General features: G+C 42.6%; 1 protein-coding gene and 1 long non-coding RNA gene across 3 annotated transcripts; one reads left to right on the plus strand and one right to left on the minus strand.

The window, feature by feature from the left end:
* Window positions 1–1,136: 1,136 nt before the first annotated feature.
* SET (SET nuclear proto-oncogene) lies at window positions 1,137–7,489 on the minus strand. 2 transcript variants are annotated; one of them, XM_088455498.1, is made up of 8 exons: window positions 7,054–7,489; window positions 6,439–6,496; window positions 5,958–6,100; window positions 4,439–4,542; window positions 4,243–4,356; window positions 3,145–3,315; window positions 2,895–3,051; window positions 1,137–2,463 (listed from the first exon to the last, which is right to left on the minus strand). In XM_088455498.1, coding segments are annotated over exons 1-8 (822 nt in total). In that variant the 5' UTR covers window positions 7,127–7,489; the 3' UTR covers window positions 1,137–2,461. The 2 variants fall into 2 exon arrangements, with proteins under 2 accessions (XP_088311624.1, XP_088311623.1); XM_088455497.1 differs by having other exon boundaries at window positions 2,899–3,051; window positions 7,054–7,488.
* A 93-nt stretch (window positions 7,490–7,582) lies between these two features.
* LOC148478414 (uncharacterized) lies at window positions 7,583–14,605 on the plus strand. Its single transcript, XR_015872399.1, has 3 exons — window positions 7,583–7,671; window positions 9,032–9,162; window positions 13,850–14,605. It is a non-coding gene; the product is annotated as an uncharacterized LOC148478414 (long non-coding RNA).
* Window positions 14,606–14,822: the final 217 nt, after the last annotated feature.

Genomic DNA, 14,822 nt, shown 5'->3' on the forward strand with positions numbered 1-14,822 from the left:
CTGGAGCATGTCATGAAACCCATGTATCTAGAGAAGCATTAGAACTAAAATACAAGTATACTTGTTAAATGTTTTAAGAAACTCATTCTTATCGGCTTATCAGGAATTTGGGGATGGCAGGATTAACACTGCAGTTTGCTACCTCTATAAGACAGACTTAAGGGGGAGTGTATACAATGGTGTATGAAATGCTGACTGGCTACACACATCTGGCACTTAGGGTAGTGCTGACATCACAAGTCCTTCCTCACCCCTCTATGGTGTGCAAAGGAAAACTTGCTACGCTGGTGTGACGCGATGTGCTGTTCCAGAATAGCACATTGCGTCAATATTGGGAACTTCATTCCGAAGTAACTTGCAATATACTATACAGGAGCTTGAAGTGACAAACGTACCGAAACTTCCATGCAGACCATTAATACAAGCCACTTTTTTATATGAGCCACCTACTTCAGGTTAAATTACACTTTAATGATCAATTCCCACAAAGTTTTGTTTGTTACTAAGCCAGATCCCAAAGTATTGTGTAACCAATAGCAATCATTACCCTCTACAGTCTGCTGAGACCAGATGCTAGCAGCCTAATGCAACTGAGGATACAATTCAGTTCCATAGGGCAATTGTTGCCATTTCATGCCCTGAAATTGTAACACTGAATACAAGCTTCTATGGCAGGGATGGGAAATCTCAGGCCCAGGGGCCGTATACGGCCCGCGGAATCATTTGGTCTGGCCCTCTGAGCTTTTTTCTGCTAGCCTTATCTGGCTAGCAGGGTGCCTAGAATGACACACTGGAGCCAGAATCTATGAAGCAGTGCTGCCTGGGGCGTCCTTCAGACGCTTCAGATGATCACACCGCTGCCCTTACAGCTCCTGGGAGCATCCTCAGGATGCTTCGGGCATTGCTGTAATCACCGGGGACTGTGACCCCGCCCCCAAGTGACATCATACGGAGGTGGCATGGCCCGCGATTAATGAGAGATATCAAAATTGTCCTTGGCATAAAAAAAAAAAAAAAAGGTTCCCCACCCCTGCTCTATGGGACCTGGAATCTTATGGTGTCAGATTCCGATTTACCCTTGCCTGCCACTGGCAACTTTGGAGGCTTCCTGACTGTATAAAATGTGACAACTGACATACAGATCACACCAATTACTTTATTTGTAGTGTTGATTGACAGGCAAAAATCTGACAGCAAAACGTAGTTTTTACATACTGGGATTCAGATTAAGTGCCTACGCACACCTTTGCCGAGCAAGTTACAAAAATTACCACGTAAGCTCCATTCTTGACAGAGTGTAGGAGGTGCTGACTATATTTTTGATAACCAGCACCGTATGCCTCTGGCTGTACTTGGCTGGTTAGTCTGGAAGGTTACTACAAAACTCCCTGTATCAAAAACATTAAATATAAGACTGGGGGCAATACAAAAGAAAAAAAAAGGAGGGCATGTAAACATACAGGTAGGGAAGGAGGCAGCGTCCAAGTGAAAACCAGTAGTCCCTTTGTGTACACATTTAGTTTTATTGTAACAAAGCAACTTGTACACTTTAACGGTTAAAACTGAGCATTTTTTCCTTTCCAGAAAAAAAAAATAAAAAAAAAAAAAGTTTGATAATGTCCATTTCCAATATTTTCCCCACAGGGTCCTTCTGAAGAAGGCCCTGTAGAGTGTCAGGGCTGAGAAATCATCAGAATTTTTGCTTTTATTTTAAAAGTGTCTTAAACTGCATGGATGCCTTCAAAAACATCACAAACATGCCAAAGAGAAAAAGCCATGTTTCCAAAATGCCCAACCTAGCCCTCCCCCACCCCTCCCTGCTGTCTCTGAAAACCCTCCCACTGACTAACCCTCCCCAGTTTTTTTTGTAATTTTTTTGTAATAATTTTTTAAACAAGAAAAAAAAAAAAAAAAAAAGGAGACCGATACATGTTGGTAAATGCTACCTGTCCATACCCACATGGAAACAGTGTAACCTCTGAGCCCAATATACACAGGAGAGAGGGGGGAAAAAAAAATGGGAACAAACAAAAAGCTAGACTGCTATGTACTATCACACAGGGTCTAACACTCCTCAGCTTCCACCAGTGATGGCAGCCAAGAGGCATTGGGGCCCCATACGCCATACAATGGTACAGTTTGTAGATTGAGTTAAGGAGAATAATGAAATTGAGAACAGAAAAAGGTTAGATTTCCGCTGTATTTTTACTCAGTTCTCACCTCTCCCCAAAAAAATTATGTTATAAACCATGGTATAAAGTGGATAAAGAGGGAGGGGGAAAGGACCAAAAACAAAAGGCGACCGAGCACACAAAATGTAAGAAAAAAAAAAAGGGGGGAGGGAAAAACAAAACAAAACACAACAGCATCTTGCTCCCAGGGACTGATTTAAAAAAAAAAAAAAATAAGGGGAAGAGGGTGGAATCCAAACATTGCAATCATTTAATCTTCACCTTCATCTTCCTGCAAAAAGAAGAGATTTAATGTAAGTGTATTGCAGACAAGTGTACACCTTGACAAAGACATTACAGGTCATTAATGACTACAGTATAGCAGCTTCTGCATATAAGATGCAAGGCTCTGGGTACAAGTGAAGAACTTCCACACAATTTTTATTTAGAGAACCAGCTTTTTATTTTTTTAATAACCCCCTTATTTCTGATTAACATTTGATTTAGTTCGAGTAACTGTCTCCACCTAAATCCTTAGCAGCAGTGACCTGGAAGTGCTAAAGGACCGTCACTATCCAGGAAAAATAATGGATGTGGCTAGGGACAAAATGCACCTCCAAAACTAACTACAGTGGGTAGTAGGTTGCAGATTATAAAACAGGAAACCCCTTGATGTACAGCACATTTTGCATGCATAATAGAAAGTAACTTGATTTTACGTACATACCTCTGCTTCATCCCCCTCTTCGTCTTCATCATCATCTTCGTCTCCTTCAACCTCATCTTCATCACCTTCCTCATCAATGTCTTCTAGGCCTTCCTCTTCGTCATCATCGTCTTCTTCCTCTCCTTCACCTTCTTCATCCTCCATATCGGGAACCTAGGTTAATGGGAAAAAAAAAAAAAAGCAGTTCAGTATTAATGGCTTTGCAATACCATGTGCATGCATCGCTTGCCTAGTGAAAATACTCACAAGGTAGTACTGTAATGGGTTTGGCCAAATATCATCCTTTATAACCTCTCCTAGTTCATCTGCCCCGGCATCAGAATGGTCTGTGAACCAAGTGAAGAAGCTTTCAGGCTCTTCATGTTGCCTCTTTCTGCTGGCTTTATTCTGCGTTTGGCTAGAACGTTTGGTCAAATCCTTAAAAAAAACAAAAACAAACAAACCACACATTAGGAGTGAGTGCACACATAAAACAAAAGCATCAAAGTCTGGAATAACTGACTAAACTCACAAGTTGCTTTCTAAAAAAAAGTGACTGAAAATGTAAGTACATATATAGGAGCTTTGGGAGACCAATATTTTACAAATCATTTTCTCAATGCATAAAACTCACGTCTGTAGCACCCTAAGAGCGCCTTGCATTGTGGAGCCCACTAACAGTCAAGATGGTATCAGTAGATACAAGATTTCTGCATCCACTAACCACACCTCTAGGAAAGTACCAAATATAGTCTCACATTTCAGAGATTAGTTCACAAAACCCCTCAGAGCCTATGGGCCGAATTCAAATAGCCCTGTTAATTTAACAGCGGTGAAAGGGTGGTAGCCTCGGGCTTTAATACCTGGGCGCTATTTAATCCAGCAACATTTTCACCTGAGCCCCTTTTTAAAGGTTAAGTTAACGGCAATTACACTTCGATTCCGTGATAAGTTCACAGACTCAAGTGGTACCCGTTAACATGCTCTTTGACAGGGGTTTCCTTTCAGTTCTGATTAAAAAAAACTAAAGATAAAAAAAAAACAAAAAAACGCCCATTTAACATTGCCCGTGTGCAGTTTGGGAATAACCGAGTAAATTGCAGGGGATAATTGAACGCCCTCGTATATGGCGAAGTCTTAATACACTCAATTACCTCATTTATGTGGATAACTAGTCGTAACAGTAAATTGTGAGTTTAAACTTCAGCACAAACCCAAGCCATTAAATGAAAACCAGAATCCCATTATAGCACCATAAGGAGGTTCTGAATACAACTCTGTCCTCCCCCCCCCCCCCAAATAAAAATTAAATGCAAGATCACAGTAGTCTTTTGCCAAATGTAGACTTTAAGAACATAGTCTGACCTTTCCAGCTTTCCATTTGATCTCTGTTGACTTTGAGGATGGGTCTCCGCTTTCGTTTAAGTGAAACTCTTTAGAGAGAACTTTGTTCTCAAAGTAAGGATTTTCATCAAAATTCTGCAACAGAAAGTGGAAGTCATCAGTAAGCTATAAGCAACCTGTGTACTGCAAAAGGTCACCCGGCTACACAGATACTCACAAAATCTATTCTGTAGCCAGATTTAATGTCTTCAAACTCTGTCACCTCCACCCGGGTCAGATAGTGAAGTGCTTCTTCATCTTCCTCTCCCAAAAGTGCAGACACTACAAAAAAAAAAAAAAAAAAAAAAAAAAAAAAAAAAAAAAAGGGCATTAACTTACTAATCAATTTCAAATTAAGTCAGTTCCCATTTATAAAGAACTTTGGTGGTAATTAAATTGAACGAGATGTTGAATAACGGCTGCAGTGGACGGGCGGAAACATTCAATTGTCCACATAACACATGGCACTTAAGTCGGGAGATGCAGTTTACAACGCCTAATGCCGGGAGCTTAGTCGCGGCAATCTGCATGTTCCGACTTAAATGTCGGACATGCCGTAGGCCCGCAACTGGCATCGCAGCACTAGTTTCGGAACATTTCAGAAATCCGCTAATTTCGGGTTTACAGCACAGCCAAGTGAATAGCCCCAGGTACTCATTCCAGGCATTATTCAACAGCACATATAACCCAGAAGTCTTACTACTTCAGACAAATCTGCAGAGATGCTGTAAAAAGCTCAATGAAGTCCACAGCCTGAGTCCTATTAAATATATTCAAGTTTAAATAGCTTCCTCAAAAACAGTAATTAGCTTGTACATACAGGTATGTACTATGCATCAACCCATTAATAAGAAATGGAAGCATTCCAAAAATTGCATTGGACCTCCAATAATATCTAGTTACAATCAAGGGGAATTCAGCATAATACTTTTTCAAGATTATGAACAAAACAATAGCAAACACAGTAAGACCGTGGGGGAGATGATCATTTCTACCATAACAGCCTCTACAGCAAATCCTTCGGGAGAATCAATACAATCTAGCCAGGGACCTGGGTTTATGAGCTGACAGATGCAACGCGCAGCCCATGTGGCCGGTATCGGAGAAAGATAAAAAGGGCCCCTCTCTGAAAACTTGTGTTACTGTATCCAAAAGGATTTAATGGAAAACGCCATCAAATGCTGGTATTAAGACCTCAGCTAAGCTTTTTGGTTCATGATTTATATGGGCAAATTGCTGTGCAGGATGAAAAACCATGGTAATGCACTGATATATGCTGCAGATCCCCAATATATACATGGGAACAGAGGCACAATACATTGTTGATACATAGGGGTATATTTACTAAAGGTGAGAGTTTCTAGAAGTGGAGATATTGCCCATAGCAACCAGATTCTACTTATCATTTACCTTGCACCTTCTAGAAGACAACAGCTAGAATCTGATTGGTTGCTATGGGCAACATCCCCACTGCTAAAAACCCACCACTTAGTAAATCTATCCCATAGTCTCAAGTCTGGAAAATAATCATTGTGGAAGTCTAACGGTTTAGAGTAACAATCCTCCATCTCTACAGTCAGGCCTGATTCCAACATACTACCTTTACAAAAATTGGAATATATAGACTTAAAGTGTACACACAATAAAAAATATGATTACCGTGGCCCTGCAAGCGACTTGTATTCCAATAGGCTTACCTTGTGGGTGATTGACAAATGTCGTGACCCAGAAGTTTGGGATTTTGGCGATCAATTCTGACCTCTTCTGAAAGAATGGCTGGCGAAGTTTGTTATATTTCTGTTCTACTTTCAGTATTTCCTCGCTGGCTTGCTCATTCAGTCTATGGGAAGACAGGCAATTTGTAACCAAATCAAAGACTGCAATAAACGTGAACGCTATACAACATTTCATCGGCTTCAGGCTGCTCACTGGTGAACCTTGTGCTGACGGCAAACAGAACGGAAACATATATAGCGCAGTTCACCAATACAAGACCGTAATTATATATATATATATATATATATTATATACACACAGCAACAACAGCACTTGGTCTTCTAAGTTACATATATTTATGAGAACAGAAATATCTCAAGGATACCAGGCCATGGATTTATCAACTACACATGCTTATGAGAGCAGATTACATGCACAGTACATAAACAGTAGATGAGGTACCTGTCTATTTCATTCTGTACTTCGTCAATGTGCTCGATTGCCTCCTGTTGCTCTTTCTCTGTAAGAGGACAGATAGGACAGTATTATCCCCATGACCTTGCAGCACCCACACACCAGCCGAAGCAGCGCTGCACCGGCTACTGGGGACACCATCACCCGGGGCCGCGGCAGCGATGGGCGGGCAGGTGCCGGGGGAGGAGAGTAGCGCACACGTGGGATCGCGCAGCGGAGGCGGCTGCAGGACAGAGCGCTGGGCCTAAGGGAGGAGGAGGCGGCCCCGGTGACCCACGTGGAGGCGGCGAGGCCAGGCCGCGCACTTCAGGCCGGAGCCGCCAGCGCCGTCCCCGGGACACCCCACCTCCTCCAGCCGCCGCGGCCTGCGCCATGCTGATCGGGGACGGAAGCATCATGGCGGCGGACAATGAGCCGCGCAGCGCGGGCTGGAGGTGCAGGCTCACACATCCCCTATACTCTGCCGCTGGGGACACCATGCCGTGCGTTCCCCGGTGCCCTCCTCCCCCCACCCCTACCCCCGGGCCGCCCCGCTGCGCCCGGGCATCGCGCCTTCCGCGGCGGAAAATGGCCGCCTGCACCCCTGGGTCCCCCCCCATTTACCTGAGGTCTCGTCCGCTCCGTCGTGGTTGGAGTTCACCTCCTTCTTGCTGAGTTTGGCCGCCGGCGCCGACATGGTGTTGGTGGGGAGAGCGGCGAGCAGAAGAGCGGGAGGTGAGGGCGGCAGGCTCGGGCCTGGCTGCTGCTGCTGGGAAGAGGAGGAGGAGAGGGGGGCTCCTCGGTGAGGCGGCGCAGGTACCGCTCCTGGGAAGGGAGGGGGACGGAACAGCTCGCACTATCCCCTCCTTCCTGTGCTGGCTGCGGGCAGAGGAGCGGCGGCAGCGGCCTGCGGGAGAGGAGAGCGCGATGGCCGCGGCGGCTGCTGCTGGCTGTGTGTGAGGCAGATCTCGCTCCCGACCAGTGTGTGTGTGAGAGAGAAAGGAGGGGGAGGGACGCACTGCGCTCGGCACCAACACGCGCTCCCGCTCTTGGTAGCGAGGCGGCACCACCTCCCTCCTGCTCAGGGCGGGGGGGGGGCGTTGCTAACAGAAGGGGGGAGGGCGGGGGCTCGCGCAGCGGCTGTTTACGCGGGAGCTCCGCCCACCTTTCCCCACTTCCATGTTGCTTGGAGGGTGGGGGGCTACCCAGAAACGTGGGCAAGGCTGGGGCGGCTGCCGTGACGTAAGTGCCACAGCAAGGAGCGCTATTGGGTGATTGGAGCTATCGAGGGGCGGGACGTGAGGGTCACGTGGGCCGGCGGGAGAGAGCTCTCTCCGAGTCTGTCCTCCTGTGTTGCGCTGGGATTCGCCCCCGATTCCCGCCGCACACGCGGTGTTGGCAGGTGGGTGCGCGCGGGGATGTCACGTCCATCTCACGCTGCCACCGTGCTCTGACTGTAACCACTTCTCTGCCAAGGTGCCGAGTGTGGCGACAAGATGGCATCGCACCACATAGAGAGCATGGGGGTACCCTGGCTATTGACTTTATTGCTGCCTCTGTATCAGATTCTACGCCGTGGGTAGGCAACGTGTGACACTACACAGCCCAGCATGCTTTGCCACAGATTTGCTGTTAGGGCATGCTAAAACTGTGGCAGTGCATGCTGGGGTATGTAGTCCCACACGTTGCCTAACCATGTTTCTGGACCGCCCTGCTGCTGGGCAGCCACATGTTGCACTATTAGACTTTCCAAGCCTGGAACATCTGTTTCAAGGTTAGGAAATGGTTGACTGGCAGGGCATGCTTGTACTTGTAGTTCCACAATAACGATAGTCATGGGAAGCCTGGTATTGAGTGGTGGCTGAGCGTTGCCGACAGCAAATCATGCAATGCACATCCAAACCATTCAATGCTGTGCTGCAGACAACACTTGTGTGTGACCACAGTTGAACACAAGCTGGCAGCATTTGGATGGGCATTGAAAAGAAGCATCCGATGGCTGACAGCCATCATAAACCCAGTATTTGATGGAAAAAATAAAATTTCCGTCAGGACTGGAACATCGATGATTGGCAACCATCGGTTTCCGATGTCCAATCTCTATTAAATAATAATAACCATACTCCAGAAATGCAGTGAAATGTACTCTGCCTTCTTCAAACAAAGATCTACATACAAACTTTAATATGGACGGCACTTGGTCTTCAAATATGATATAATAGAACACATACAGGTTTTATATATATATATATATATATATATATATATATACACACACACACTAAACCAAGATGCTAAGCCACTGAGCATGGCAGAACACAGAGCGTCACTCCAGGATTTGATACAAATGAATTTACTTGAGCTTCAAGTAAATTCATTTGTATCAAATCCTGGAGTGACGCACTGCGTTCTGCAATGCTCAGTGGCTTAGCATCGTAGATTAGTATGTTATTCATTGTGCGAGCGATGAAACCGGGAGTTGTTATACCCGGAGAAACGCGTCAAGGACACAAGACTACCCAGAATATTGTTTTGCACTATTACCGGTACCTCGCTTTATAGCGCACCTGTTTGCCACTAATAGATTGTGCCTTCTCCACAGTCCGCTCAGCTGCTCACACCAGGACACTGGATACCCCAGTGGTTACCGACGTAAGGACTACAAGTGAGTCCAATATCACCGTGGGGAACATCGAAGGACAGAGCACTGAAATAGGAGTGCCAAGTGGCTATGTAAGTGCTGCCAAAAGGACATTGATAATATATTCTGTGAATTGAGAACACTTGGATTTACAGTTATTAATTAAAAGCGACTATCTCTAACATGGAATGCTAGTTGCAATTATATCTACACTGGAATCATTACCGGCTGCTTTGAATTTTTTTATGGGACTGCTGCTAAAAGGACACAAAAAAAAAGTCCCCTTTTTTTCAACAGTTTCCCATTAATACATTGTATCAGCGCCACTGTGAAACCAGAGTGTTTTCTAAATAAGTGGAGGAAAGTTTGTCACAACTTACGGGACTAAAGGTGCGTATCCACTAGGCGATAAAAATGAGCAATTGAACTATAACGACATTGTTATCGTTCAATCGCTCATTAATCATTCACAAATCGTGCATTAAAATGTTGAAAACGACCAGCGATGCGCGCTCCCGCTGGTCGTTTCCAACATCAATCATCGCCTGAACATGCTAGTCAATCTGCTGATAACGACAGATTGTGCATGTTCGGGGATGAGGGAGGGTGCCTGCATATCGTTCAGTGTAGGCACCTACAGGATGAGAAAAGACTGTATGATTATAATGGTGTAATCGTACTGTCGTTCCTCTATCGACAAGTGGATAAGCACCTTTAGTGCAATGTTCATTTAATCAGCCCAGTATAACAAGCTGCATACACACGGGACGGGCTAGCCCCTATAGAAAATGAACAATATCGTCCAGGTTGGCCTGCATGCATGGAAGACCAACGATATCATTATCGTCCATGCAGGAACGCACATCGTTGGTCCTTGGCTGCATAAAAATTAACGATATCGTTCATTGAAATCGTACCGTGTGTACGCAGCTTTAGAGACTGTTTCTTTATGGTCTGGATTTTTTATGCACCACGTAGATTACTATCTGCAAATGATTTATATACATTTTGTGATCATTTGTCTTATGAATGTATTTATACATCTATGATTATTGAGATTTTTAATAAATGTTGTAATTGACCTGTCAACTAATTCAGGGTAACTGCTTCACCTTTTCCTATATTCATTTTTTGTGGGAGGCAGATCCCACTGTGTAAGCAGCTACCTGAACAAGTGGTCTGTGCAGCTGATACAGAGCGCACCATTTCCTTTTTGTACTTCAGGTTTTATATGTATATACATATTTATTTAGAAGGGCATTATTTTAGTTGCTATTCTTTGCACTGTCTCTAATTTATAGCCTTCTATTAACAAGGTAGATGAAGAAGACGTTACGCAGAGGTAGATTAGTAGTAGGACAAGAGGACATGCACTAAAACTGGAGGGTAGCAGTCGGAGAGGAAATCTGAGAAAATAAGTACTTTACTAAAAGAGTAGTGGATACAGTAGTAGGAAAAGCAGTCTAACAAGGGTGGTAGAGGCTACCAGGGATAAAGAAAAATAGGCAGAATGGTTCTAGACTTTGATGCACAACATACAGAGATTAAAGCCTCAGAAAAGGTTTCACTGTTTCTCCTCAGTGACTGCTGTTTTAAGACATAAATAGAAAATATTCTCTTGCGTTTTAGAAAGAGGTGAAAACCAAACAGGATACAGATAGTGATCATTGGGGACAGTTTGAAGTGCAATAAATTTGGACTTCTAAAGGTGCCCACACACTAGACAACTCGCAAACAATGCAAAGTCGTCAAAGATTTCCCTGGCACTCCCGGACAAACGTTATCGTGCAGGAACACGTGGACACTGCACGATTTGTCGATACAATGCATAGGAATTGGCCAAATCGTGCAAAAAATCGTCTAGTGTGTAGGCACCTTAAGTCTACTCAGTAATTTAAGGGTATATTTACTAAAGATCAATTTTTATAGATTTAAAAGCGATCAAAATCGATGTGTTGTTCTGGGGCTGAATCACACATTTACTAGTATGTAAAAACCAAATCAAATATTGTCTTTTAGTAAATATGTGATTTAGCCACAGAAACACAACATCAATGTTGATCGATTTTAAATTCTATCAAAACCAATTAAAATCTACCTCTAGTAAATATAATATACCCCTTAGTATTTTCTGCCCTCTCATTTTTCCTTTCCACGGACTTCTTCCAATATGTGGTTTTATAGGCAGTTATTTTACTTTACTTTAGGACTAATAATTTGGACATTACAAAACCTTATTAAGTAGCTAAAATCTGGATAGGAAGAAGTTTTGCCTTGGCATTTAGGCAGGGTGGCAGTTCCACCATGGTGCTTAGGCAGGACTGCCTTTAGCACGTAAGAAAATATATTTCATGGGCAGCATTGTTTAGAGAAGCAGCATTAAAATGGCTTTTTCAACCTATTGTTTACCTATTAAGATTCTTTTTTGTTACTTGATGTAACGTGCATTTTTCTGTAGGAAATCTAGGAAGTATAAATGTGACAGACAAGAGGAGAAGCACTGGCACAGGGTTAAGGACCCTACACATTAGACCATTTTTTTGAACGATATGGCCGATTCCGACGCATCGGAACGACAAATTGTCAACTGTGTACACACTATGCGCGCACCTGTGTCGTTGTCCACCGCATCTTCAGATTTTCACTACATGCAGCTCAAACTGTCAATCTCGTTAACGATTCCCCGCAAATCGTGCAGTGTGTACGTTCTACCGGACGACCAGGCAATATGGTTACATTATATAGTTAACGATCTAACCACCAAACGATGCAAGATATATTGTTCGGTAGTTTGGAAGATTGCACAGTGCGTATGTACTATATCGTTTGTCAGGGAGTTCAAGGGAAATCTAGACGACCATTGCAAGTTGTCTAGTGTGTAGCTGTTTTAAGTATAGTGAAGTGTTGGCTAAGAGGTGCATATATATGTATGGGTACTACTATGGGGCATAAAATGAACTAGGGTGCTACTTTGGTGCATAAAATGAACCAGGGCAGTACTATGGTGCATAAAATTAATTAGGGCACTACTATGGGGCATAAAATGAACTAGGGCACTACTATGGAGCATAAAATAAACTTGGGCACTACTATGGGGCATAAAATAAATTAGGGAGCTACTATGGGCTCGATCCAATTCAACGCAAATTGAATAGCGGCGGGAAGGAGCTCCCGGAGCTATTCAATTCAGCGCGCTGTTAAGCCCGACTAAGGTTTTCTTCTCGCATCCCTTCTGTGGTGCGAGCAGAAAACTGACAAAACTACAGGCGCGATGCTGTTTTTTGCCCTTAGTGCGGTGGAAACAGCATTGCGCCGGGAAGTTTAGTCGGAGAATGCCCTCACGACGAAACACTCTGTTTAAAGCGTGAGGGGTTGGAGAACGGGCATTCTCTAATTTAACAGCGCGCTGAATTAAAAAGTTCAGGGAACTCCATCCCGGCGCTATTCAATTCGCGTACAATTGAATCAATCCCTATGGGGCATAAAATGAACTAGGGTGCTATTGTGGGGCATAATGAGCTAGGGCGCTACTATGGGGCATAAAATGAATTAGGGTGCTAATATATGTCATAAAATTAACTAGTTCACTACTATGGGGCAAAAAATTAAATAGGCAACTACTATGGGGCAAAAAATTAAATAGGCAACTACTATGGGGCATAAAATGAACAACTGCTGTGGAGAGAAGTGTCTCTTGAGAAAGGGGTAGGGGCCCTTTCAAAATGTTGCTGTGGGGCTCAAAAAGGTGTTGCTACTCCCCTTTGTGTGGGGGTTGTTCTATAACCTGGAATATTTCTACATATATATTAAAGCAATTAATTTAACAGCATTATTAACTTTATATTTTAATATAAATTACTTTGTTTTTAGATACTAGTAAAGTACTGTAGTCAAAATGAAACACCTTGTTTTTTTTTTAATTGAACAATTAACAATAATGCATCTAACTTCTAGACTTAAAGTAGAACTGCCCCATCCAAAAGAAAATTATAAAAAAATTGTTTAGTAGTGTTAAACTAAAATTTCATTTTGCTGCCGAATTAAAATCATTCTGCTGGATATACCAGGTTATTGGCATAATGCCCAATACTTAAAATAAAACTTCGGAATGGAAACTTCCTGCACTGGAAAATTCCATATTTTTTTCTTTAATCTATAGCTAGAATTAACTATTTTATAAAAAAAAAACACATAAAAAAAACCAAACAAATACCAAACAGTATACCACTTTTACTTGCATATTAAAACCATAAGCAGAACAAGTCTGAATGATAAAATTTGATCTGTGACTTTAGCTCCGGGATGCCTGCACCCAGAAATTGCAAAGAAATTAAGATTCAGTTGGCTAAATACTAAGTATATGGTCGAAACCATTTGTTGAATTATTCAATCATTGTAGAAATCTCTGCTGGTGTTTTAATAAAAATGTTTCATGCCATAGATAAATTGTGTGCAACTCATGTGTGAGACCAGATAATCGTATTATATACATATATATAATATATATATTTGCAAGCGGGTTTTGTACATGCATGTCTTCTATTGAAGTGACTTTGGCTACCTTGTGTATGAGTCTTGCAGAAGCTATTCATATGTAACGAGTAGGTGCAACGTTAAGCTAAAATACTGCACACACAATAGACTATTATATTGCTTTTCAGATTCAGTGTTGACAAAATGAGTTCCCTGGCACGTTGTTATAGTCATACAAATAATACTATGGAGAAGAAACTGTTGTGTAAGTACTATCTATAGATCTAACATGTTGTTTTTTTGCAGTTTGAAGCATATTGCTAGTATGGACAGTCTATATGCACGTGCTGCAGTCTCCATCTGGTCTAATTGCTGAAAGGATGAGGCTTAGCAGTGAGAACAGCAGTCCGCGTGGATGGCCTACATTAAGATGGCTGCATCCTCCGTGTTCTAATCCCATTCCCAAATCAAACTGTTGTCTTGTTTTAAAAATAAACATTTTTGCTTTGACCCATGGTTTGGAGCCACAGGGATGTACAGGAAAACATGCCTTGGGTGACGAAGGCGCTGTGCTGGAAGTCCAGGGTCTGTTCCTTATTGCTGAGTTTTTTTTGCATAATTTAGATGACCGTGCTAAAGACGCTTGTAGGCTCTGAAAAGGCTTTCACACTTCAAAAAAAAAAAAAAAAAAAAAGTTTACTCCCACCCCCCATTTTATGTCATTCAGCGAATGCTGCAGAGTATCTATTGTTAGTAGACTTAGAAAATGGGCCCCTTGTTGCAGAGACAGCAGGGGGCTGTGGAATACTGTGTGGTTTGTTGTACAATCCTCAAACCAAACACCAGTGTTAATCATTTCACGGCTGCACTTAAAATGTCCATATTTTTTTTTATATATATATATGACAGTCGTATTTTAGATGTATTATTGACGTGACCGTTTTAGTGTAAAGAATACTGGATTTGGCGGTTTTGTCAAAATACATTTGTTTTTGTAGTCTCATAAACTGTCACCCTGATCAGAAATACCACTATAGGCATAGGTGTAAACACTGGGCAGTAAAATAGCCATCACTGTACATCAGTAATAAAAATATGACAACCTCTGATCATACTAAACTTCATGTAGCATTTGCCACTGATCTGTTTTGTGTCTGAGTAGATCCTAATATTTTCAATCATAAAATAATAATTTTTATTATCATTTAGATTTATTTGTTTATATATTTTACAATTACAAAATGTGTTGGTAAAAATTGGTGGTGGTCTGCAGTACCCA

This window comes from Taudactylus pleione, unplaced genomic scaffold (genome assembly GCF_031769625.1).
Source record: "Taudactylus pleione unplaced genomic scaffold, aTauple2 ptg000656l, whole genome shotgun sequence".
Lineage (NCBI taxonomy): Eukaryota > Metazoa > Chordata > Amphibia > Anura > Myobatrachidae > Taudactylus > Taudactylus pleione.